This window comes from Chionomys nivalis, chromosome 26, assembly GCF_950005125.1.
Source record: "Chionomys nivalis chromosome 26, mChiNiv1.1, whole genome shotgun sequence".
NCBI lineage: Eukaryota > Metazoa > Chordata > Mammalia > Rodentia > Cricetidae > Chionomys > Chionomys nivalis.
In genome coordinates, this window is record NC_080111.1 from 1,463,316 (window position 1) to 1,488,990 (window position 25,675).

Genomic DNA, 25,675 nt, shown 5'->3' on the forward strand with positions numbered 1-25,675 from the left:
GCCCTGTGGAGAACCAGGAACTGTGGAGGGAGGCAGAGACCCTCCCGAGTCTTTGACAGATGACTGGGGGACTGTAGGGTAATGACAGATTTGGGGGACCACAGGGGTGGGAGCCCTCTCTGCTCACTCTATGCCGTCTATGAGAACTGGGGGTCCTCAGTGTGAACTCAGATGTTCTGAACCTCAGGAAATCTTTACAGTCTTAAAACAGATCCACCTAGAAGCAGTGGGAATGGTCCCGGGCCGCCAGAAGGGTGGCTGGGCTTCTATTAGTCTTCGTTAGAGCAATGACCTTATCATAAGCAAAGGTTATTTGCCTTTTGCCTGTATCAACGCATTTTAATTTGTTTCCTTATTAAGTTCTCTCCATAAAAATCATTTAACTGTGTGGGGCGATATGTGTTCTGAAGCAATCTCGGTATGGACCGATGATGTGGATGGAGCCCAAGTTCTAGAATCTGACTCTTAAGGGGTGGGATCATGGCTCAGATTCTTCCTTTGAAAGACTGATCCCAGTCCAAAACAACAACAAAAATCAGAAACAAATAAACAAGCAAGCAAAAAAAAAAAAAAAAAAAAAGGAAAGAAAAAGAGAGCATTAGCTTCCAGGTCAGAAAAACTATGTATTCAAGTTGTTGATCAGCGGGGTTATATGGCCTTGAACACATCTCCTTTTCAATTTGAGCCTCCGTTTCCTCAAGTAGAAAATAAACCATTGGCTTGTCTTGGTTCTTAGCCTGGAGAACACGGATGAGCCTTGGGAGGATCATGGCCCCTCACATGTGATATGCAGAGGACTATTAGTTCATACATGACCATAGCAGAGGGCTATTGTTATACATGACCATAGCAGAGGGCTATTAGTTCATACATGATCATAGCAGAGGGCTATTAGTTCATACATGATCATAGCAGAGGACTATTAGTTCATACATAACCATAGCAGAGGACTATTAGTTCATACATGATCATAGCAGAGAACTATTAGTTCATACATGACCATAGCAGAGGACTATTAGTTCATACATGATCATAGCAGAGGACTATTAGTTCATACATGATCATAGCAGAGGGCTATTAGTTCATACATGATCATAGCATAGGACTATTAGTCATACATGACCATAGCAGAGGGCTATTAGTCATACATGATCACAGCAGAGGACTATTAGTCATACATGACCATAGCAGAGGACTATTAGTCATACATGATCATAGCAGAGGGCTATTAGTTCATACATATCACAGCAGAGGACTATTAGTTCATACATATCACAGCAGAGGGCTCACGACATTTGTGGGGATTTTCGTTGGGATCTAAGAAGGGAAGACACTGAGGATCTGGCCTTTGATAGTTACAGGATAGATCAGAAGCCAGACAGAGACAGATCCCTCTTCTGGCTTCTGCACCTGGGGAGCTACCTTGTCTTCTGGGATACTGGGTCGTGCCTGGACACCATCACGGTGCAAGCCCCACAGCCTCCTGTGCCACAGGCGTACTTGGTTCCTGTGAGACGCACTGGAGAGGGAGAAGTCAAGAAAAGATGCACAGTGGAAATTTTGCCTCTGAGGTACCTGCCCCGCTAGGGTGTCCGGAGTGTGAGAGGTCTTGTGGATTGAGACGTAGTCAGAGAAGTCATTAGATTAGATCAGCAGTGTGGCCCTGGACATACTAGTCCGTTCTGGCTTGTTTCCATTGTGGAGAGGGAGGAGGTAGTCATATGTCTTCTTCTGGTTCTAATCATGTAACGGGGGGGGGGGGGGGGGAAGAAGAACTATTTTCCTTAAAGATTTATTTCTTATGTATACTGTGTTTTGTCTGCATGTATGCCTGCAGGCCAGAAGAGGGCACCAGATCTCACTACAGATGAAAGTGAGCCACCATGTGGGTGCTGGGAATTGAACTCAGGTCCTCTAGAAGAGCAGGGGCTCTTAACCCCTGAGCCATCTCCCCAGCCCTGAGAAGAGCTATCTTTAATAACAACACATTGCTAGTTTTGTCCTGTAATAAGCAAGGTGTTGACACCCAACCTTCCTCTGGCTGCATTGCGTTTGAAAGTGGTGATGACTCCAGATCTCGTATCTGAAAATTTGGTTTCTTTCTTTCTTTTTTTTAAGTGGCTGGAGAGACAGCCATGGTGAGCCTAGCCTTTAACGGCTGAGCCATCTCTCCAGCCCAAGAATTTGGAGTCTCTATTACACAACATTCCTGTGATTCAGCAGAGATAAAGCAAATCGGTTAGCTTTTATTTCATGCTATTCAATCACACAAAAGCAATGCTGGGAAACTTTCTCCTCTCTAAACCATGCCCGATTAATCTGATATTCTTCAAGCCACTGCCAAAAGCAAATAACAAGCCAGGGCCAAAGGGCTTGGTAGAGCCCAGTCACCTCTGGCAGCCATATTGGCCTAAGTTCTTAAACTCTGTAAGGCATGCATGGGCATGCTTGAGACGTCAATCAAAAGGATCCAGTTCCTCCTCAGGAAGGCCAGCAGAGTGACTTCCGGGTCCACATTCTTCTCCGTCACCTGCATTGGAAACAGGAGGGATTATGGGGTTGGGTGGATGACTCAGCGGAATGGCCGTGGTGGTCTGCTTGATCTGTTTGATGTAGGAGACGGTTGTAGCTGACCAGACACGCTCTGAGGGGAAACGGTGTTCATGAGCTTTCCCAGGGCAGGAGCCTCACGCGGCCAGTGTAGCAATGGACTTTCCTGTGGGGCAGGCGTCAGGAGCCACTCACTGCGGTGTGATGGTATCTTGGGACGCGCACTCTGCGTTTTCCACATTTGCTCTGCCCTCGTGGAACCTCCCAACGGAGTCTTTGGAAGTGCTTTAAACTTGGATTGTGTTTGCTTAGAATTGTCCCACAGGGAGGAAGGCTGGGTGGGACATTTATACCATCTCTGGGAAATGGCGACACATTTGATGACCTCAGGGGCCGCAGGAAGTCACTGGGGACAGTTATTGTTATCTTGGGGAGGCTCTGGGGCCTGCTGGTTCCCCGCCTTGAGACCCTCTCAAGTCCCAGAGTGGGGCTAGATTAACCCCATATCCTCCTTTGGAAAGTGGGCAGTTCACACGGAAAGTCACCTGGGAACTTTCTCGGTTCCTTTTTTTCCCCATTTAGGTCACCTTGCTTTCGCCTTGGGATGCCATGGGAACACCTCTCTTTGCTCTGCTGTGTGACAGGAGAGTGGGGTGTTACAGGACCAGAAAGGAAGGTTTACTGGGCAAGAAGGGACACAAGCGCTTTTGCGTACCTCAAAGAATAAAAATTTATAGGAAGATACTTTTGCGTACCTCAAAGACTAGAAATCTATAGGAAGGTACTTCTAAGGTGAGAACTGTTCCCTGGGGCTGGGGGAGGTGCCTCATGGACAGAAAAACAACAAAACCTCTCCTTACTGTCACCCCAGGCCCTTTACAAACAGCTATGGAGAATGTGAGCAACCCCCCCCACCCATACAAACTATCCACAGACTCTACCACACAGAGTTTCTTCCTCCCTCTCCTCCTGTCTATCTCTTATTCTTGGTTCTGACTATATCATGTCACTCTGGGCTCATAATTCAATCTGGGGCTGATAGAGGAAGGAACCCCCTCTGGCCTTTGGGTCTCCAAAGCCTTGGCCAATGGAAAAGCCGTTTATAACACAGCTCATGAGTGAAAGCCGTGGAAGGACGTGGTGTGGCTGCCTGGGGAGTCTATTCAGGAGGGAAGGTGTGCACGTCAGTGAGGAGCCTGGCAGGAAGCTCTGGCTGCCTCATTGTGCCAGCTCTGAGGTGCAGTTGGCGTGATTGAGTCCTGGTTAGGTTTTCTGGGTCTGAGGTTTGAAAGGCTCTTGGAGGAAGGTGGCAAGACCCCAGAAAAGCTATGTGCCCTTGGAAGGCAGAATGGAGCTCATGATGAGAAGGGCCTGGGCTCTTTAAAAGTAACGAGCGTCCTGTATGAGGGAGTGGTGAGGCCAGGAAGGAGGCTCTCAGAGAATAGCAATTGAGAGACTCTGTTCTTGTCCATATGTCCATGTATTCCCTCAGAACAGGCCACCCAGGGAGGGAGGGATCTCCAGACTGACGGCACTCAGACGTCAACCCTTCTGTATAGTGGGGACTCCACAAGGCAGCAGTTTGGAACCTGTGGGCTGTGACCCCTTGGGGGAGTTTTATGGAGGCCCAAAAATGTGAGCCTATTTCCACCTTGGCCAACTGTCAGAGAGTTGGAACTTACCTTTAGTCCTTCAAGGTTATTGTGTTTTTACCTCAAAAAAGGTCCCACCTAGATTTAGAGCAGAGAGTTCTGCTCTCTCTCAAGGTAATTGTCAGCAGGTGTGGCTAATAAACCTTGTATTTTAGGAATATAGAAGTAGATCTGTTTCTACCTCAAACAAAAGTCTAAGAATCCAATTAAGTTTCATTTCCCTGAAGGAGATAATATTGGATTCCACCCAGGGAGTGGTTTGCCTACAGAATGTTTTGGTCTAGGGTGTGGGCGTGACTTGTTTTGTTCTAGCAACAGAATGCTTAACCATGAATGCAGCCCGCGACCTTCAATTGGCCCGTTCATTTCCTTGTACACATTAATACAGAAATGTAGGTCTTACTCCTACCTTTCTGGGTCAAGAGTATTTTAAACAGTTGGAAATTAAACACAGGCGATTTCAATATCCCCTGGCACTCCTCCCAGTACTATTCTATGTTTTTCTGTTTTATTATTTTCGTGTCTTCATATTCTTTACTAGTATTTATAAATCCTAATGCCCCTACCCTGATGAGTAGTATTTTTGTTGAGGTTTATCCACCACAGGTTGCTGAATGACACTTTCACAGGGATCCCTCAGATCATTGGAAAACACAGATACTTACACTACGATGCATAACAGAATCAAACTTGCAGCTATGAAATAGCAACAAAAATAATGTTATGGTTGGGGGGGTCACCATAACATGAGGAACTGTCTAAAAGGACCACACCATTAGGAAGGTGGAGAACGGCTGCCCTAGAGAAATTGATGTGATAAATAGAAAAACAAAGATGGAGCCATTTCCATTTAAAATGGAGTTTGAGCCGTGAACCGTGTTACAGGGTCCATGGCTTCTGTACTGCTTCCTGACCAATGATAGTGTTAAGTTGGGTGCATAGCCCCAGTCCCTGGCATCCATCCCAGCCCCCTGGCATGGGAGTTGCATTGGTCTGGACTCCAAATCCCAGCATGCAAGGTCCTGACCCTCGTTCTTCCCGTTTTTTACAACAGCCGTGGGAAGCAGATGACAGACAGGAGGCCTCCGAGCTCAGGGAGGTGAAATCATTTGTCAAGTTATACAAGAGAGGGCAGTGAACTGATTGACAGTATCAGGGCTGTGCAAAGAATCCCAAGGCTTTCCTGCTTTCTCCTCCTCCCCCAATTGCTAGGACCCTTGTTGGCCGAGAGGAGAAAAGGCAAGTCAGGTTGGGTTCCCAAACCTGGACTGGGAGTCTCAGTCCAGATTCCTCAGCACCCCCTGGAGCCAGGGATTTCCCTGCTGCAAGCCACAGCGACAGTGCTCGCTCTACACACCCCTTACCTTCTTTCCATTCACAAAGAACACCAGTTCATCTGAGCTCTGGGATGGGCAAGGCATGGCTCTGATGAGTAAGTCTGGTCTTCTGGCTCTGGGCAGAAACACTTCTCAATGCCAGCTACAGAAGTGAACCAAAAGAATTTCTCCCTGAGTAGAAGCAGGCAGCCTTCAGTCCTGGCAGGAGCAACTCGGGGTGGGGAGTTTTTGCTTTGAGGCTTTTTAAAGTCCAGAGCCCTGTGTGGCCTCCTCTAATCCAGTCCCTCACCTCCCACCAACCCTGGCTTTGAAGCTGGCTCAGGAGGCTGTCTCAACCCCTTCTTGTTTGCTTTCTCTGAAATCTGAGAGCTTGGTGTGACATCCACAACCACCTGAGCTTAAACCCACTAGGTGCCACCTCAACCTTGCACCCTGCCTCCATCCTGGATGTATCCCACCCGTCTCAGAAAGTGAGCAGTAGGCCTCCCAAGAAACCCCCCGCCCCCGTGCCCCACTTTCCCCAGCTTCTTCCTCATTCTTTCTGGGTAAAGGATGCCTTGCAGGAAAATGCACAGTTGGATTTAGTCTGTGCTTAAGTAAAAAAAAAGTACTACGCTTGAAGATGTCCTGAGGCTAGTGGAGCCAAGGCTGGCGGTTTGCGTCTTGGAAGTGACCGGGAACTGAGCCAAGGTCTCCTGGTTTGAGACAAGGTTAAGATGCAGTGAGATTTTGTTGAGAAGGGGAGGGAGAAAACTAAGGAACAGTAGCAGTAACAATGCTGTCCATGAAAAAAAAAGCAGGTTGGAGGACCCATAAGGACAAGGGGATCAGGAAGCATTCAGTCCTGAGTAATAAGAAGCCCCCAGCCCACAATGAGAAGATACCACGCTTACACAAATTCTCTCCAACTGTGCATCCACCTATAAAATTATGCTGATTTCATTGGTTAACTAAAATGATGCTCGAGGCTTGCTGCATGTGGGTAAAGCAAGCAGCTGCTTCTGTGGTCTGGTTTTGGGAGAGTTGAGGAGTGTTCTCTTTTCTAGAACACCCTTCACAAGGTCGCGAGTCCCAGCACATCATTAAAGTAAAACCTCGATGCTAAGATGAACATCGACTGTGTGACGTGGCTCCTCTGTGCCTGGCTGACTGAGAACTTCCTCCTTCTCAGTCTCTTCATGTGTGACTCCCTCCAGCCACAGAAAACACTCCAGAAAACACTCCAGATTGAATGTGGCTGTCAGCACTCACATTTTACAGTTTTAAAGTCCAGCTCATCAAGTTTCCCAGTTTACATAGATGCATGCCATCACTTGCCCAGGGCCTTTGAAGTAATTATGAGATGATCGGACAAGGTTCCCCCACATCTGCAATGACTACAGACTTCCCTCTGTCTCTACTTGGTTGCTCCCACTCTCCTGTTTGCTACCGGAACAGAGGGGATGTGCTGAGGAAGAGACAGTAACCCTGGAAGGTGAATGGGCATTGAGCCCTGAGAACTGAGAATAGAGGAGACAGGATGGGGAAGAGGAGCCGTGTAGACTTCCGTCCTTCCTACGGTCATTTTCATTTAGGGGGAAACAACGCAGGGGTTGCTTTAAGGGTTCACATGCTGTTCAGCCCCCTCTCTTTTGGGTGAGGGCAACTCATAACTGTAAAGAACACAGGGTCACCGTGCATGGGAGTTTCCAGGCTGCCGGTGATAGAAGCATATGTATTGAGGAGCCCCCAAAGTACTCATTATGATAAGCCCTCCAAGGATAGGCCTTCAGAGGAGGAAACACTTTGTGCACTGAAGTTGGATTAAGGTGTTAGATTCAGGTGGTCTGAAAGTACTTAGGTAAACAAATGGATTAAAGTCTGGGAAACTGAAAACTGACCTAAGTTCTCCAGAGAAGTGTTTTTCAAGCAGAGCAAACTTTTGTTTGCATGAAGTCTTGGGATAGAAACAGATTGGGGGAAATGGTCTGGCTGTAGCCAGGGTGAGGCTACAAGCCTGTGGCTTTCACCCCTGCCACAAGCTCCCATGGTGTCTGGCCGCTCAGTTTGGAAACTGTCCACTTTAGAACGAGCAAAAGGCTCTGTGGTGAGCAGGCGAGATGCACATAGTTTCTAAGTCTCTCTTTACTCTCAGGTCTTACTTAAGACAATGGGATAAAGCAACCATTTGCTTTCCATACTTTTAAAATCTTTTAACCTCTTATTTATTCTTTGACCATTTTAACCTCTTATTTATACATTTGTCTACAATGTATCTGGATTATCTCTACCCCAATCTCTTCTCCATTCTTCCCACTTATGCCCTGAATGCCACCCTTCCCACGTTTATAGCCTTAACTTTTCAGAATTTTGTAAACCACTGACTCCAATTAGAGGTACTAGAAGACTAAGCGGTCTTGTTGGCTTGATCTCATGCCCTAAGGTAACATAACTGTGCAGATGATCATAACTACTATGAGTTCATGGGTATAATGCCCGAGGCATGTTCATAACACAGCCCTTTTCTGAAATATTCCCTGGGCCTTGTGGGAGGGGTTTGATATAGATGCCCCATTTATGGCCGAGCACCCCAAAATCACTTATTCTTAGCAGTTTGGCCAGTTAATAATCTCTGCGTTGACTGCTGTCCAACACAGAAAGGCAACACTGGTCTGGGCGTACCAGCAGTGAACAGGCAGTTTGACAACATATAAATTTAGTTAAATAATAGCAGGATATAAATTTAGTAAAATAATAGCAGTAGGCTCCATCCTAGAGCCTATGACATCTGCTGCCTTGGGCTTCTGACCAGGTTTACTTATAGCACCAGGTGCGAATTCCCTACTGTGGGGCATACCTTGGATAGAATGAGAAAGCAGTGGGTGACCCCATAACCGTCATGCCACCATTACATCACGGGCACATTTTGCTTGGCACGTCAGTATTGAGGTGCGATGGTCCTGGCTAGCCTGGAACTTGCACTGTAGACCAGGCTGGCCCGTCTGCCTCTGTCTCCCAAGTGCTGCTGGGATTAAAGGCACGTGCCACCACCACCTGGCTCAGGATGACTTTTCACACATGCACATATAAATTCTCAGGAGGAATTGCAGCTCACGAGCCCTCACCTGAGAAGACGCTGGGGGCTGACCTCGTGCGGGTCTAATGGAGCTAATCACATTTAACGAGGTCTTTCCAGTCTCTCTAGTTTCTGCCCAGCGCATAAAGAAGCCCCGAAGAGCTAGCGCATGGGCGCAGACACAAAGGAGCCCCGAAGAGCGGGACTAGCACATGGGCCTAAACACAACCTTGTAGAGGGTGACATGCCGGGCACATCACGTCCACATAAAACAGTAGCCATAGCTACCTGTTCTGCCGATGGCCTCCCCAGCATCAGGCTCTGAGTTGGGTTTCTGGTACCACACGTGAATCCACTAATGTGGACTCCATCAGAGAGTTGTTCTCTGAAAGCAGACTTGCGGCTACTGACCAGTGGTAGCGTCTCCTGGGGCAGCCAGTGACGTTGCTCTGAAGAGCCACAGCTGAGAATGACTACTGATGTCCTCTAACCCCCCCCCCCCGCTGACCCCCTCAGCCCCCCCCTCAGTGCATAGCACAGCTTCCTCGGAGAGCTAGCCTCACAAGAAGGCTTTCACTCCATTTTCAAATGATTTCCTCTGTGTTCTGTGACCGAAGCGTGTTATGTAATGAGATTATTGTTGTTGTCCAGATGTAATAAGTTTGCGGGTTAGGTTCCAGGAAGTGTAGATTGTTGGGGGGGGGGGAATTAAAAGATTAAATTAAATACTTAAAGGCACATGTAAGTGCCCACACCTTGGAGTGGGATGCAGTAACTGGTGAGTCTTCCTCCTGCTAGTCTGTGCTTTCTATTTTGGTGTAAATGTGGTATGTGTGTGTGTGTGTGTGTGTGTGTGAGCGCGCATGCACGTGTGCCTTCATGGAGGCCGGAGGAGTGCACTGGGAATTATATTCTTTTCTTCTCCACCTATTTCTTTAAGACAGAACTTCTCACCTATCTTAGCACTAGGCTGGGAGCCAACAAGCCCCGAAGCTTCCACAGTGCTGGGGTTGCGGCGGCATGAGCCCTGCATGGCTTTCTTTGTGGGTGCCAGGATCTCAGGTTTTTAGGCGTGCACAGCAAACACTCTGAGCCCTCTGAGCCACCTCTCTGGCCCCCAACCTGCTCTTTTGACCTGGTCTCAAGCACGCTAACAACACAGCTACCGTCGTTTGTGTCTACAGAGGTTAGATAACGGGAAGCCTTACTGCTGAGTCCACAGGTCCTCGACAAAAGGCTAAAGTTCCTAAGAGAGCTCCTAGATGCATTTCCTTGGAAAAGATGCAATGTAAGAAGGGTAGAAAGAAACCAAAAAGCAAAGGAGCCGAGTGGTGGTGGCGCACGCCTTTAATCCCAGCACTCAGGAGACAGAGGCAGGTGGATCTCTGTGAGTCTGAGGACAGCCTGGTCTACAGAGTGAGTTCTATGACAGCTAAAGCTGTAACACAGAGAAACCCTGTTTCGGGGGGAGGGGGAGTTGGGAAGAAAAGAAAAAAAAAGTAAAGGAACTTTGTGGATTTGTGTTATTTTGGTGGTTCTGACTTCACCCTTTATCGATTAAGCCCAAACCAAAATCACACAAGAGTGACCCTGAATTGATGCTCAGCTCAGGGTGGTCTTCTAGGAGGGGAGATGTTCTATCATGTACAAAGTTCACGGTGAGCATTGTCATTAGGAAGCTTCTGATGGTGTTTTCCATCTGCTTTGTGTTATCATGACAAAACACTAGAGGCTTGATGCTTCATGAAGAAAAGAGGTTTATTCCGGCTCCTAGTTTAGAGGCTAGGTCACAAGACTGCCCATCTGGTGATGATCTCCTCTCTGTCATGGTAGCTGACAATGGCTCATACAGGCAGGGAAGAAGCAAGAGCTGAGGAGGGGCCAGACATGGAAATGCCCCCATTCCTCCCTCTCAGCGTCCGTTCCCCGACTCCTCACTTCTGGCTAGACTCCGCATCTTTCAGTTGACACCGTCACTCTGGGGACCAAGCTCCCAGCATAAGCCTTTGAAGGGAGCTGCATTCAAACCAGCGCAGATGCAGGAGGCAGGCGTCTGCACTGTGGGGACCTGAGTGCAGACACAGCTCTCAGCCGCTCCCAGGAGCCCAGAGAGGGTTCCTCTCTCCCCCTGCACCTCCAGATTCCCCAAGGGCTTACAGTTTGCCCTTGAGACAGTGTTCACACCTCAGGAAGTGGCGGACACTGTAAAGTGGAGCTTTCGGTGTGCTGTTTTGGGAGACTCCAACTCAGAAAGTTTCAGGATGGGTAGTTTTCTTGGGTTTTGAGTGAAGCTGTTTGAAACAAAACGTGAGGAGACCCTCCTAGGCTACCCCAGGTTAATGGAACATTGCCAGGTTAAAAAACCTCCATGATGCAGATTTCCAGGATAATAAAAACTACATCAGAATTTGACTTCTCTTTTAAAATTTTATTTATTTATTTATTTTTGAGACAGGGTTTCTCTGTAGCTTTGGAGCCTGTCCTGGAACTAGCTCTTGTAGACCAGGCTGGCCTTGAACTCACAGAGATCCACCTGCCTCTGCCTTCCTAATGCTGGGATTAAACACGTGCATCACCACCCCCTGGCTCAGAATTTGATTCTAAGTTTTGTCAACCCTATTTGGTGAAAACCTGCACCCTAAAATGTAACCATGCAATAACCTAATCACAGAGAATAACTAAAAGTAGAAAACCGTGATTGGCAAGCTCAAGTCAACGTATGCTGCTCCCATGCGAGGCTAGCGGACCAGCTGCATGTTTGTTCATTTCCTCAGAGGCGCGGGGTTAAGACACATGGATGGACCAAGGCGTGAATGTTGAAGGGTCATCTCTGGGAATCTAAAAAGATCAAAATCGGAAGGTTCTTGTTAGCTAGTGTTATTCCACGAAAAATGTTATGATCTGAAGGCATCTGAAAACAGAACTAAGTTGTTATCAAGTTTTCTTTTTATCACAGTTATATAATTTTTCATATTTACTTCAACCATCCAGTCACAGGTTTATCTTCTTAATACGTATCTCACACGGGTGCTTATGTTCTTTAGGTAGGGTTTTCTGCAGAGTTGAGGTTAGTCTTGAATTTGGGATCTTCCTGCCTCAGCTTCCAGAGTGTGGGGATTACAGGTGCCCGGATTTTGTTTTTCTGTTTGCTTTTGGTGTTGGGGATGGAATCCGGGGCCTCTTGAATGTGCTCTGCCACTGTGCTACACCCCAGCTCTTACCCTCTAAATTGCTAATGTTTGGGGTGGCCCGGAGCCACGTTCAGCATTGCAGTTTCCAGACCACACCGTGCTATCAGATTTTACACCCATGATTCACGTGGGCTGCAAGAGGCAGGGCCACAAAGAGATGTTTTCTGGGACCGTCCTGTGTGTAGAGTTTGCAGCTGGCGAATGGAACCGTGTCCTATCTAGTACCTGGTAGCAAGGCACGGGAAGGTGTGCCTAGAAACCTGGTCATTTCACTTCAATTACTTCTGTGTGTTTGCTTAACAGATACTTGCTGCGTCATTGAGCAGGTCAGAGATCTTGTAAGTGAGGTAATTCAAAGGCCACATCAATTGCATTTTGATAAACTATTTAGAGAACAATCAGCCACATCCCCTTGCTATTAGCGCTCTTTTTCTTTAGAGCCTGAAGCAAGCCAGCGTTTGCAGACATTTGGAGGCATGCAGGAAGTGGTGAGTGAAGGTCAGAGGGGAATTTTCATTGGGAAAGATGGACATGGCTGTGATGTTGTCATGGTTACCATATCCATATCCAGAACACTGAAGTCCACCCATGGGGTGAGGACCGTACGGACGTCCCTTACCATGTTGGTAAACTGATCTGTGCAGCTCATACGAATCACTTCAGGGGTCGCCGGGCTGTTCATGGGGAAGGTGTCACTCATGCCTCTCTCCCTGCGGGCAGCCGTCACTGCGTCGTAGATGGCAAACAAGACCGAGGACCCCAGAAACATTCCAGCCTCACCCAAGCCCTGAGAAAAGCATAAGAAGTAGTTAGAAATGCAAGGTGTGTTAGGTTTAGTTTACACACACAGACACACACAGATGACACATAGACACACACACACAGACACAGACACAGAGACACACACAGACACACACACAGACATAGACACACAGATACAGACACACACAGAGACACACAGAGACACACACAGATACAGACACCCAGACACACACAGACACACACAAACACACACAGACACACAGACAGACAGACACACACACACAGACACACAGACAGACAGACACACACACAGACACACACGACACACAGACACACACGACACACAGACACACACGACACACAGACACACACAGACACACAGACAGATACACACAACCTCTTTTCTGGCTTTATCACTGGAGTGTATCTGAGTAATTGAAACAAGAGGGCTCTTATGAGGACACCTGGTGAAAATGCCATCGCAAACAGGAAAGTGGGCATCCAGAAACACATGCCTTCCTACCGAGTAGAGCCCGGAAGACCTCCGTGCCTTAGAGGGTACCTCTCTTTTGGTTTTTTCTCTTGCAGTGTTGGCAGCAGAACTGAGGCCCTCGTGTTGGCTGGGTAAGTGCCCTACCACTGAGCTATCCTCTGGGTGCCCAGATTATTTGTCTTTAACTCAAAACCCAAATGGAATGATGATTGTAGAAGGTGAAGCAGTTGGCTGTTCTCACGCGGCCTCCTTGGCACTCGCTGGGTGTGTTTGAACAAATGGGGTGAGGGCATTATGCGTCGAATGATTCACCAGCGAGCCTTAAAGCATTATTTTTCTTTATGCACATGTATGTGTGCCTGTGTGTGGCTATGACACATGTATGAGGATGTCTGTGGAGGCAGGAAGAGGGTGTTCGGTGCCCTGGAGTTGGAGAGAGCCGTGAGTTAAAGCATGGGGCCAACACCTTGAGCACCAGCGGCTGTGGATATGCAGAGCGGAGAGCCAGAGTGGAGTCAGCAGAGAGCCCACCCCAGTCTGTAAGGGCGTGAGAGAGACTGCAGGGAGAGGGATTCTACAGGACAGGCATGGAGGCTGCAGAAGAGGGAGCTTTGAGACGCTGGACTTTGCTAGTGACTACAGCCTAGTGGACCATGATGCCCAGAGACTTCTCTGCAGACCTCACTGGATTCCGGGTTGTTTCATGTTTCAGAGTTCAGATTCTGCTTGTGTTGAAGAGTCTGCGAGATCACCCCTCTGCCTCAGGGACTTACAAGTCAAAGGAGAAAGCAACTCCAGAGGCCCGTTTAATGAGCTCTTGACACAGGAGGCTGTTATGGGATGAATTCTGTCTCTCTTTAAACACGTGTGTTTAAACATTCTCTCAGTCCTTAGGAATGCGACTGCATTCAGAGATAAGGTCTCTGAAGAGGTGATTAAATTAAAATGAGGCTCTTCTGTTAGACCCTTGTCCAGTGTGAAAAGGACACAGAAGGGAGCCGGACACGGATGGGTACAGGTGACCATCAGTAAGTTGGAGAAAGTTAGACAGAAGAAACCAAGCCTATACTATACATGGGGACTTAAGGGCCACAGACCTCAACATAAGCCTCCCGGTTGTGGGATTTTTGTTAAGGACAAAAATCACTGGGTTTGCTATCCCCAGTGAACAGAGAACTCACCCATCCTTACCTTGGACGAGTAGATGGCTATGGGGTTTCGCGAGTGCACCAGAGAGACGTACAACTCTTCCGGTATCTCTGTGACAGTGGGGATCTTGTAGTCGTCTGGGCCCCGAGAGTGGAGCACACCTTCCGGGGAATATTTTAGCTCCTCTATGGTGTGGAACCCCATGCCTTGGACGAACGCTCCCTCCACCTGTGGGCACAGTTTTGTGGGTGTGAGGTCTATGAAATCGGCTGAACAGAGGCTCTGGCGGGAATGAAAGCGGAGCTCTCTGAGTCACAGGAAGTCACTCTCAGAAGCCAGCTCCACGGCAGCTTTGACCAAGTGTCCCTAAGAAGCTGGTGCCGCCATCTTGCCTGGCTTCATTCTTTGGGACCTCATGTTGCCTCTTCGGTCTCCCAAATCCTGTTAGCACGGTTTCCTCTCATCTCCAAGTCTGTACACGTGTTTACATGTACTCCTGACTGTTCTCACCTTGGCCACCTCAGCATGTCAACCTGGAAAACTCCGTCAAGTTCCACATAAACAGTGGCCACCTCTCAGAAGCCCCTTCCTCCTTTCTTCCCTTCCCTCTCTCTCTCTCTCTCTCTCTCTCTCTCTCTCTCTCTCTCTCTCTCTCTCTCTCTCTCTCGGTACGGTTCTCTATGTAGCCCAGGCTGACCCAAACTCACAATCTTTCTACAGACGGAATTGACAAAGTCCCTCTGGGTGTGTCCTGGAGTCACATACCTGTCCAATATCCAGGGCAGGGTTTATGCTGAAGGCAGCATCCATGAAGATGTCGGTCCTCAGGAGCTTCACCCAGGGAGAAAACAGACAGCGACAATGTTATTTACTGAGAAGGGATTAAGAAAACAGAGAAACAGAACCCAAGATTGTGTATCTGTCTCTGGCAGGTCGAGTTGGTTGTTATTTCCAGTAGACAACACACTAGTGTTTCTGTGCCCCCGTGGGCCACGCCAGCATCGTTCTACCTTGTGAGCGCCCGTCAGGCAGTCAACTTCGACCTCAGAGCAGGCTGCACCGTAGACATAGTAGGGGTAAGCATCACCTTCCTCCTTCTCCCAGTCCATGTTTGTCTGGTAACCTCTGTGAGGAGAAGACAGAAGAACAAAGGTGTTTTCCCCTCAGGGGTCTGCCTGCAATGCTGCTGTAGGTGACGGGGCAGATGGGATACAGGGTTCTGCCAAGGAGTTGGAGGCCTGCTCTCCTTTTCCCTTGAGGAATTGGATAGCTGGGGCTTGAGATAGACTTTGAAGAGACAGATGGTCTGGTATCTGCTAAGCTGGGCCATGGGCATGTAGGATGAAGCTCCACAATTGTGGAGTTTCTCAGTTGGTAATGGCTACCATGCCACCCCCTCCCCCCCATTCTTTCCTCTCCCTTCCTTTCCTATTTAAAGGATCCTATGAGTCATAGACTTAATACCAGTCACGCATGATGGTTGCCCAAATACCATACAAGTTGGATAAAAGCACCATTACTTGAAATATCCGGTGGCCGAGAGGCTGATGGATTCTTCAAAGGCTTTTGCAACCTGGAAAAGATGATCCATCTCAAAGAAATAGAAGTTTACGGACAGTAACAAAAACACCTTCCATATTGGATTTGCTTCTGGCTTGTACCAAGGTCTGCCCTACAGCCAGTCCTGCAGCATAGGGGAGCAGCCCTGGTGGGTTGTATTTTAGAACTTGGGCTGCTTTGTGAAGTGCTGGCTCTGAAATGAAGTCAGATCTCGGTGAACACCCCGCCCCCCCCCCGCTCCCCCCCCCCCCGCTATCATTCTGAAAAAGTAGAAGAAAATGCCAAGCTCCTGATGGGTGCTGCCCCCCCCCGCCCACCCCAGTGCATACATTGGGGACTTTGACCCATGTGTGTGGCCTTGCTCTTTCCTGGTTGGGGTTGTAAAGAGGACACTCACCCATTCCTTCCATTTTCCCTTAGGGTTTTTCCTGATGATAGGACTAAGACGGTCCAGGAGAATTTGGCAGGCGTTCTGAAGAGGGAGTGTTTAGAGGATGTTAGAAATTGAAAGCACACAGAACAGGAAAATTTTAGTGATTTCGGTTGATTTTAATGGTGGTTGTTGCACAGACTTGTTTCTGTCTCTTGTGGGATTTCTTAAACGTGAGTAGTGTGTGGACTGTCTTCAGGAGGAAGAAGTCCTGTGGCATTGAGGTCAGCAGTGTTGTTTAAATGCGAGCTAAGTCGAGGATCCTTGAAGCTAAAACTCTTTTGTGCACATTTACACAACCAAAACAATGAGTGTGCACAGTAGCACAACACTAATAAAATGATGAGTGTGTACACCAGCCTACACACTAATAAAATGATGAGTGTGCACACCAGTCTACACACTAATAAGATGATCAGTGAGCACACCCATCAACACACTAATAAAATGATAAGTGTGCACACAACTCTACACACTAATAAGATGATGAGTGTGCACACCAGTCTACACACTAATAAGACGATGAGTGTGCACACCAGTCTACACACTAATAAGACGATGAGTGTGCACACCAGTCTACACACTAATAAGACAATGAGTGTGCACACCAGCACACACACTAAGAAAATCAAAATAGCGACACTAAATTGAGGGCGGATACTGCTTTGCTGGAGCTGAGCTATGGAGCGTGGGAAAGTGTGGGCGTCTGAGCTGGGTGTGCTAGCTCTGGGCTGGTCGCCAGAGGACAGGTCAGCTTTCCTTCCACTCTTGTTTAAATGGCCGTGAATGTCTCATTTTATATCTCATTACGTTTACTTTTAACAAGCAAGAGAGTGTCGGTTACACGTGCAACCCATCTACACCCCTCCCTGCTCTTGGTTCCTTATCTCTTTATTTCTAGTGGTTTCTGTCTAAATTCGCTTTACAGTAAGGATTTCCTAATGTCAAGATAGATAAAAATGTCATGTTAAAAAAGGAGAAGATGTAAAACTGGATACCAGTTGATACTAATTTTATATATATATATATATCAATCGAAAAAAGCCTATTTATTTATTTGTTTGTTTGTTTTTCGAGACAGGGTTTCTCTGTGGCTTTGGAGCCTGTCCTGGAACTAGTCTTGTAGGCCAGGCTGGCCTTGAACTCACAGAGATCCACCTGCCTCTGCTGGGATTAAAGGCAGTCTGAAAAACACCCCTTTCCACCCAGGTGTGGTTATTCTGTAGAGACGGCCTTTGAGGGAGACTCATAGCCCATGGCGCTTTTCTAGAGTTTGGGAGTAGAAAGGGAGGAGGTGACAGCTGTAATCACTGACAGACAGTTCTCTGCTGGAGGAGACATTCGTAGCCTCAGTTTTCCAGAAAAGGAAATGGGTTCCTAAAAAGATTAACTTTTTGGCCCAAACTCTTCATGAAGTCAAAATGGGACCTCCCTGCATTGCCCTGCTGTCCTGGGGCAAGAGGGATTCTGACAGAAGGCAAAGGGAGGCTCTTGAGACAAAACACAGGTCATGGTCAACAGCCCATGCAGAGAAAGCACCAAACAACCCCAGAAACCTTGACACGGAGCCTCGGTTCTGCCAGAATCTGCGGAGTGGGCTAGAACTTGGCCCCTCGTTACTTCCGCCTCATTGCCCCAATAAAGAACAAGTGTAATGGCGTTGGGTGGTGGTGGCAGCGGGGGCCCACGCCTTTGATCCCAAAGAACAAGTGTAGCGAGGCCCCCTCACTGCTGTGCTTGGCGGTTGAGAAAAAAGAAAAATCACCTGGACGGCCTTCCCGTTGACGTCTGTCCCCAAGGAGCCCGCAGTGAAGAGAGCATTGGGCACCGTGACGGTGCTGGTTTCCGACAGGTGCACGTACGACTGTGGGATGTTGAGCTCGCGACTAGCCACCTACCGGAGACAGAACGAAACAGCGTTTGCTTTAATGGCCTGAAGCCCTCTTCCAAGTGAAAAGCTGACATTCTTCCTAGAGTGTGAAGCCCGGCTGCCCTGCTACAGGGGCAGACGCCGAGTCTCGGTTTTAAATGTCACTGTCAAGGACAAACTCCTCTTCTGAGACAGATGGTTACTAAAGAGCTTTTCTGTGCCTCCTTGGGTGCTTGCTTTGGGGAAGCCACGCAATGGTATGGCCACGGCATGCAGGGTTTAGAGGGTACAAGGAGGTTGGCATGAAGCTCTGGGTCCACTGTTCGGCTTGTGCCTCCTCCTTATCTACAAATGAGTTAGCTGGCTGCTGTCCTCAGAGACACTTCACAGACACTCACTTAGAAAGGACACATAAGGAAGTACGGCGGCCAGAGAGGGTTCTGGAACACTGTGTGGTTTTCTAGTTCTATGAACCTTATCAAATCATGTTTATTTTTAAGGAATTTGTCTTCTATTTCTCACGGGGAAGTTGTTTTTTATTGATGAGCATTTTTAAATACACATTAGAACCCAACCGACCAACCAATCAACCAGCCATGTTTTAGGGCTGGCAGGATGACTCAGTGGGTAAGGATGCTGACTGCCAAGCTAGACAACCTGTGTTCCCAGAAACCCATAGGGTAGAAGGAGAGAACTGATTCTCTACCCACTGCCTTCTGATCTTCACTGTGATGGTGTGCATGTGCGTGCACACACACGTACACTGACTCACACTCACATACATTCTTTCACACATACACTCACACACATATATACTCACACTCATACATGCTTACAGACATATACACTCTCATACATACATATACACTCACACATACACACACTCATAATACGCTTACACACTAATATATACTCTCACACACACTCACACACATAAACACTCACATAAACACTCACATATACACTCACACATACACTCACACACACTCACACACATAAACACTCACATAAACACTCACATATACACTCACACATACACTCACACATACACTCACACACACTCATACATACACTCTCATACATATGCTTACACACACTCATATACACTCACACACACATAAACATTCACACTCGTACACACTCACACACACATAAACATTCACACACGTATACACTCACACATAGTCATAATACTCTCATGCATACGCTTACACACACTCACACACATAAACATTCACATACATGCTCACACATATACACTCACACATACACTCTCCCACACATTCTCATACATATCCTTATACACACTCATATACACTCTCACACAATGCTCACACACATACCCTCACACACACTCATACACACACTCATACATATGCTTACACACACTCATATACACTCACACATACACTCTCACACACGTTCACATGCACTCACACACACAACATCAGGAAGTCAGTGGCTTAGGTAAACATCTAAAGCCTTGGGTTTGTGGTCACACACACGCCTTTACGCTGTTTGACCATTTGTGCCCCCTTCTCCTACCATATACATGTCTAATTCAAATGTCATACCCAACAATTGCTATCTCACATTAAGGCGAAGAAAGGAAAGCTTCCCACTGCGATGATCTCATAGGGAGATGCTTTGAGTTATCTGTGGGACAGTGGCCGGCCCTGTGAATGCCTAAGTAGGGTGTAGACTCTTCCCCCTCCTTCCCCCACCACTCACTTCACAATAGAAGGTGCTTGGCTTGCCCCCACCTCCAAGCAGATTGGCAGAGGTACCTGCAGCGAGCTCAGGTTTCAGCCTCACAGCGGTGAACTCTCAAGAGCTGAGGTTTTCACCAGGTGAAGGGGTCATTGTTAATGGAGGATCTGAACGAACACCTTATTGCTTGAGTTGTCGCCACACGAATTTAAAAAGTTTTATCTTTGGAGACTGATATTTCCCCCCTCCAAAGATCCACGGATTCAATTCTTTTAGTGCAGGAAGAATGATATCAAATGTCCTTCCCTCATCCCCTTGCATTTCTGCATCCCTGCAAGATGGAATGAATCTTACAATTGGCTTGTGTGTGTATTGTGTGGGCTCTCTCTGACTCGACATGGGAATAACTGGCCTGGTGCCTGCACGATCCGATACGCTTCACTACGGGGAGCACAAAGGTTGTCTCACCTGAATCATTTTGGTGTACAGGCCTTGTCCCAGCTCACAGCCCCCGTGAGTCAGCAGAACCGAGCCGTCCAAGTAGATGTGGACCAGAGCGGCGGCCTGGGAGAAATAACCATCGCACCAGTTTGGAAACTGAGAAGAGCCAAATGCTGTGGGTTTACCTGCGGTTGCTGGACGAACCACTTCCTTTGGTTTAACCAGCCTCTCATTTCTCATTGCGGATAAGAGAGCCGTAGACAACCCCTTGCAAGACACCCTGGTTCTGAAACCATCAATCTAGGTGTGTGAATGTGTTCATTTCCCCCTCTCTCTGTCCTCAGCGCCTGTCTTTTCAGGGCCTCAACCTGGACCTTGCTTTATTGTCCTCTCTTCAACTTGACATGCCCGACTGGAACCCAGACGAGTAAATTTCCAGGCGCACTCCTTCGGGATACTGGAGGACCTGTGGATGGTTTCTGCTTTCCAAAGGCTTTCTTTTACAGTGATGGTGGGTAGGGGAGGAGCATGTCTCCCAATGTAGTTAGTCCTGCTCAGCCGCAGCTGGCAGTATAGCCTGGGTACCCAGGTTTAACAAGCTCTCTCACGTGATGTTAACGATGGTCAGGTTGGGGACCCATTGGTTTAGCCTGCATTCTTCACTTTGTCCATAGGGGACTAGAGGCCTAGAGAGGGGGATAGCTGGCCAAACCCAGGTGCCTAGCGTATGATAAAGTGTTAATGGGGGTTGAAAGTGAAAGATCAAGTTAGAACTTGAACTTCATGAGAAGCCAGTCACGGTGAACCTAGAGAGGAGGCAAGAAAGGGATCTTTTTGTTTATCTGAGTTCACTCTTGAAACTTGGCCTGACTTTCCAGTACTCACATTCAGGTGTGGCTTCTCAATGGATCTCTCTACCAGGACCTTACTGTGGATGCTTTCCAAGGCCCTGCATACTGCATCCCAAATGTCTGTCCCAATATCCATGGGCCCAGCCTTTTTCCCTGCACTCTCCTGCTAAAGGGAACTAACTGCCCTCCATTTCTTTGTGTCTGGTGAGGGACAGCACAATTGCTTGTCATTCCCTTCCTTGTGCATGAGCCCTTTACAGAGAGCCAGGCATTTGGAGACGGAGTTTGTGGAGGATGCAGCTATTCCGCCTTACCTGATTGTAGAAGGCTATAGGCATCCCAATGCTATACTTCATGGGGATGACAGCAAGCCCCCTCTTCTTCCAATAATTCTTTTTGTTAAATTCCTCTGCAGCCTGCTTCCTAGCATAGAACGAGGACTTCTCCAGACATTCCTTCCAGCATCTTCGCAAGGGCTCCGGGTTAAATGTCTGCTTATAGGCTGTCTTGCTAGTTTGCTTGTACATGTTTATTTCTTTAACCTACAAGGTGAGAACATGCATGCGTTTTTGTTACATGTCTGATATGGAGAAAGTCTGCCTAAAAAAACCCTCAAGAGTCAGGTGGTGGTGGTAGTGGTGCACACCTTTAATCCCAGCACTAGGGAGGCAGAGACAGGCGGATCTCTATGAGTTTGAGGCCAGCCTGGTCTACAGAGTGAGTTCCAGGACAGCCAGGGCTACACAGAGAAGCACTGTCACAAAAAACCAAAACAAACAAACAAAAAACAAAAAACTAAAAAAAAAAAAACCCAACCCCCAAGTATATAAATATGCAAATGTATATGTTAACAATAACAATAAAAAAGCCAACAGAGACTACCAAAAATACCTCATGTGCTCCAGGCTCTAGTTTAAGTCTTAATTACTCCCAATTATTTCTACTTGACCTCTTTAGAGTCTTGCCCATGCCAGACTAGACCTCGTCCACTGAGTTATGTCTCTGTCTCCCTTCAAAGCCTTCAACTGTGGCCGGATGCTGCACAAAAGGCTGCAATCCTCCTCCTCAATTTCTGGTAGAGTTTCACATGGACTCTGGACTGACTTTGGTAGGATGGGACCATACACCATGATGTAGACAGAGGCTTGAAAAGTGTTTGTGGCTTAGGGCATGCCACTTCCCTGAAGCCCTTGGGAACTCTGCAATATCCCTCCGTCCATGAGAATGTCTGGGCTAGCTGACTGAAGGATGAGAGACTGGGGAACACACTTCTCAAATAAGTCACAGTCAGATAAGCAGGTCAAAATACTCATCAGAAATGTCAATAAAGCTATCTTGAACCATTGAGCATCCAATGAGCTGGTCCAGACAAGAAGAGCCCCCAAGAGATTCACAGAATCAAAAGAAATAGTGCCATTGCTTGAAGCTACAGGCTTGACCCTACTACAGTAGAATGTGTTAACTGATCATGAACAATGTGCTGTATTTTCTTGAAACTATACATAGAGATCGGAGGAACTCGAGATACAGCCCAGGCAGTATCTCCAGGGCTCTGCTAGCAGGGTTCCAGTCACTCACCTCTTCAGGGAGTAGGTTACATTTGGACGCCACCGCGGTTATGTATGCTTCGACTACCACGGCCACCTGAGGGAAGCCGAATCCTCGGAAGGCGGTGTTAGATGGTAAATTAGTTTTGCAAGCTCTGCCCCGGCACCGGAAATTTGGGATAGAATATGCATTTTCAGATTTCAGCACAATGAACTCTATCACCTGGATTAAAACAAAAATGTAACGTTTCCTCTGTCATCAAGATCTCAAGCCACTGACTTGAATTTTATCTGCAGCTCAAACCCTTTACAGAACGGGTTAGCTGTAAGACAAGGGTTTGTGTAGCTAAGGTAAGGACCATGGGCTCCCCCTTCCCCCTGAAGGCGTATTTACCATCTCAGACTCATCAGGGGTGCACCCTCCATTGATGTAATACTCCACGTCAGCAGCCTTGATCTCCCCGTTATTCATGAACCCGATCTGCAAAGGGATACGAGGAAGACAATTTTCTCAGTGGCCTTTTCCCTGCAGCCAAACTGTGCTGGGCACAGACCCCCCCCCCACACTGTAGTTGTCAGCCTGTGCCTAGACCCATGCTGACAATCGGCTGTGACAATCACCAGGGAAACGTTATCCTGAGGTGACCCAGGAGGGTCTGCCTGTTTTAGGCAGCGCTCCAATCTCCCTTTTAAGAGGTGTGGCATCCAGACACGGTCTTTAACGTGGGTCACTTGGCAGAGGACAGGTTCTTAGGCAGACTGCTGAGTTTGTGGGTCTCACTCACTTTGTATTTCCCCAGGAGCGGATGTCGGCCAGCGGTTATCAGCATGTCAGCGCTGCGCTCTAGGATAAAGCGGATTGGGCGGCCAGTCCTGTGGGAAATGACTCCGTTACAAAGCCTTGTCCTCCATCAAGTTGCAGACACACAAGATGGGGGGATCTTGAAGTAATTAGTCCAGTGGTTTTACATGGATAGTAACATGTCCTAGATGACGTCTTAGAAGTAGTGGGCAGATTGGAATTACAACAATTATTCTGGTTTAGTCAACTGAATATTTGCATAGTATGATGATACAATATTTGGTTATAAATTATTCCCATTTCCTTCATTGTTTCTTTGTATTTTTGAGCTTGCTTTGTAGATCAGGCTGGCCTTGAGCTCACAGAGACCTGCCTGCCTCTGTCTCCCGAGTGCTGGGATTAAAGACGGGCACCACTGTAGCCTGGTTTTCTTTTTCTTTCTTGAGGCAGGATTTTATTACATAACCCTGGCTGGCCTTGAACTCTCAGAGATCCACCTGCTTTTTGCTTCTGTCTCTGCCTCTTAAGTTCTGGGATTAAAGTGCCTGGCTAGTTTGCATGTTATAGAAATGAGTCCCACAATCATTTTGCAGGTGTATGCATAAAAAGGTTTTGTTCTGAATGTCACTTTTAGATAATAATGGGGACATTCACACATCGCTGTGAGGGGATTGCTGAGGCTAAAAGTGGAGGTCTATTGTTCTGGAGATGCCAGTGACCCCTTTTGTAATATAGCCGGAGAGTACAAACAAGCTAAGATTCTCACAGATTCTCCTTCTGTATCAGCAGCCTGTGAGTTCGCCTGGGTGGGTGCTATCTTAGTTGGCATTGGTAGTTACAATGTTTCCCAGACAGACCTGCACCAGGGTTTGCTTTCTAATTAGAGGGGCAGAGGTTAAGGGAACACGGCTGGAGGCAGCGTGCAGCTGGCTTCAGACAAGCTGCTGTAAGGCTGGGGGTCTAACTGTCCATCCCGCCAGCTTCAGCTGAGTTGCAGGCTGAGATGAAAGGTGGGGTGCGGGGTTGAATCGCCGATGTTACAGAGGTTGCTCACTTGTTGGCGGCCACAGCAGTGACAGCTCCCAGTAGAGCGGGCTTGGTCACTTTGCCTCCAAATGCTCCTCCGGCTCTTTTCATGTGGCAGGCAATTCTACTCCTCGGGACCTTTAATGCTGCAGACACATATTCCTGCAAAAGAGAGCCCCGTGGCCACCTAAGTGTGAGTCCATGATCTGCCTTCTTGCCTGTATGCTGTTCTGATGCTCCAGTCCAAACAACACCTCCATTGATACAATTGGAGCTACCATAGTCTCGTCCAAAAATTCCAGCATACCCAAAGAAAACTCGATCCATCAGGCAGCCACTCCATATTTTCTATTAACCTCTCAGTACCCGGCAGCCTGGAGACTGTGTCCTGTCTCTACAGACAGGTCACACAGCAGAGCTATACAGTATGTGGTCTTTGTGACTGATTTATTTCGCTTACCATCTTGCTTTTTATAGATGAATAATATTCCACTGTACGGAATATAATTATTTTTTCCTTGTCATTAGTTAATGGACATTGGGTTGTTTCCAGTTTAGACTCCCGTAAGTAAAGCTGTTATGAACGTGTGTCTAAATTTTTAAAATTAAAAATGTTTAAATTAGCAAGCAAGGTGTTAGATGTGTATGTCTTCACAGGCGTGCTTCTATTCCTCTTGGCTGCATACTTAGTCATGGAACTGCTGGGTTACATGGCCACTCTCTTTCCAGCATCCTGAGAGACTGCAGAGCTGTATTCCAAGGCAAATGTGCTGTGGGGCAATCTTGTACACTGTAAATATGTGTTACCCTCACTAGTTAATAAAAAGCTCACTAGCCAATAGCTAGGAGGGATTTTTCAGGGCAGAGAGAATGCTGGGAAGAAGAAGTGTGGAGTCTGAGGAGATCCCGTGAGAAGCAGAGCGTACATAAGGAAGATGAGCCTCGGGGCAGCACATAGATTAATAGAAATGGGTTAATTTAAGTTATAAGAGCTAGCTAAAAACAAACCTAAGCTATCAGCTAAGCATTCATAGTTAATAAAAGTCTCTGTGTGGTTATTTGGGAGTGGCTGCTAGGATACAGAAAAACTCTGCCTATATAAATGTGCCATTTGTTCATGTCTGTTGATAATTTATGGAGGTTCCAATTTCTCTGCATCTTCCAAACACTGCCATCTTTTTTTTTTTTCTCTGTGGTTTTTGGAGCCTGTCCTGGAACTAGCTCTTGTAGACCAGGCTGGTCTCGAACT

The 25,675-nt window shown here is 47.5% G+C and overlaps 2 protein-coding genes across 4 annotated transcripts in view; both read right to left on the bottom strand.

The window, feature by feature from the left end:
* Positions 1-5,623, bottom strand: part of LOC130866959 (aldehyde oxidase 2) — a 73,923-nt gene extending 68,300 nt beyond the window's left edge. The window contains exons 1-3 of one of the 2 annotated variants that reach the window (XM_057758627.1): positions 5,567-5,623; positions 2,473-2,530; positions 1,423-1,519 (exon numbers count right to left, since the gene is read on the bottom strand). In XM_057758627.1, coding sequence (XP_057614610.1) covers positions 1,423-1,519; positions 2,473-2,530; positions 5,567-5,623 — 212 coding nt within the window. Of the gene's footprint in view, positions 1-1,422; positions 1,520-2,463; positions 2,531-5,566 lie in introns of both variants that reach the window. The other variant, XM_057758626.1, reaches the window with a different exon arrangement.
* Positions 5,624-11,179: 5,556 nt separating this feature from the next.
* The window catches only part of LOC130866940 (aldehyde oxidase 4), a 49,880-nt gene continuing 35,384 nt past the window's right edge, over positions 11,180-25,675 (bottom strand). For both annotated transcript variants that reach the window (XM_057758601.1, XM_057758599.1), the window contains exons 22-35: positions 24,455-24,588; positions 23,384-23,471; positions 22,993-23,079; positions 22,630-22,821; positions 21,366-21,593; positions 20,228-20,323; positions 17,945-18,073; positions 16,147-16,221; positions 15,710-15,762; positions 15,200-15,314; positions 14,955-15,020; positions 14,232-14,417; positions 12,405-12,572; positions 11,180-11,432 (exon numbers count right to left, since the gene is read on the bottom strand). In XM_057758601.1, coding sequence (XP_057614584.1) covers positions 11,379-11,432; positions 12,405-12,572; positions 14,232-14,417; positions 14,955-15,020; positions 15,200-15,314; positions 15,710-15,762; positions 16,147-16,221; positions 17,945-18,073; positions 20,228-20,323; positions 21,366-21,593; positions 22,630-22,821; positions 22,993-23,079; positions 23,384-23,471; positions 24,455-24,588 — 1,671 coding nt within the window. In that variant the 3' untranslated portion in view covers positions 11,180-11,378. The remainder of the gene's footprint in view (positions 11,433-12,404; positions 12,573-14,231; positions 14,418-14,954; positions 15,021-15,199; positions 15,315-15,709; positions 15,763-16,146; positions 16,222-17,944; positions 18,074-20,227; positions 20,324-21,365; positions 21,594-22,629; positions 22,822-22,992; positions 23,080-23,383; positions 23,472-24,454; positions 24,589-25,675) is intronic.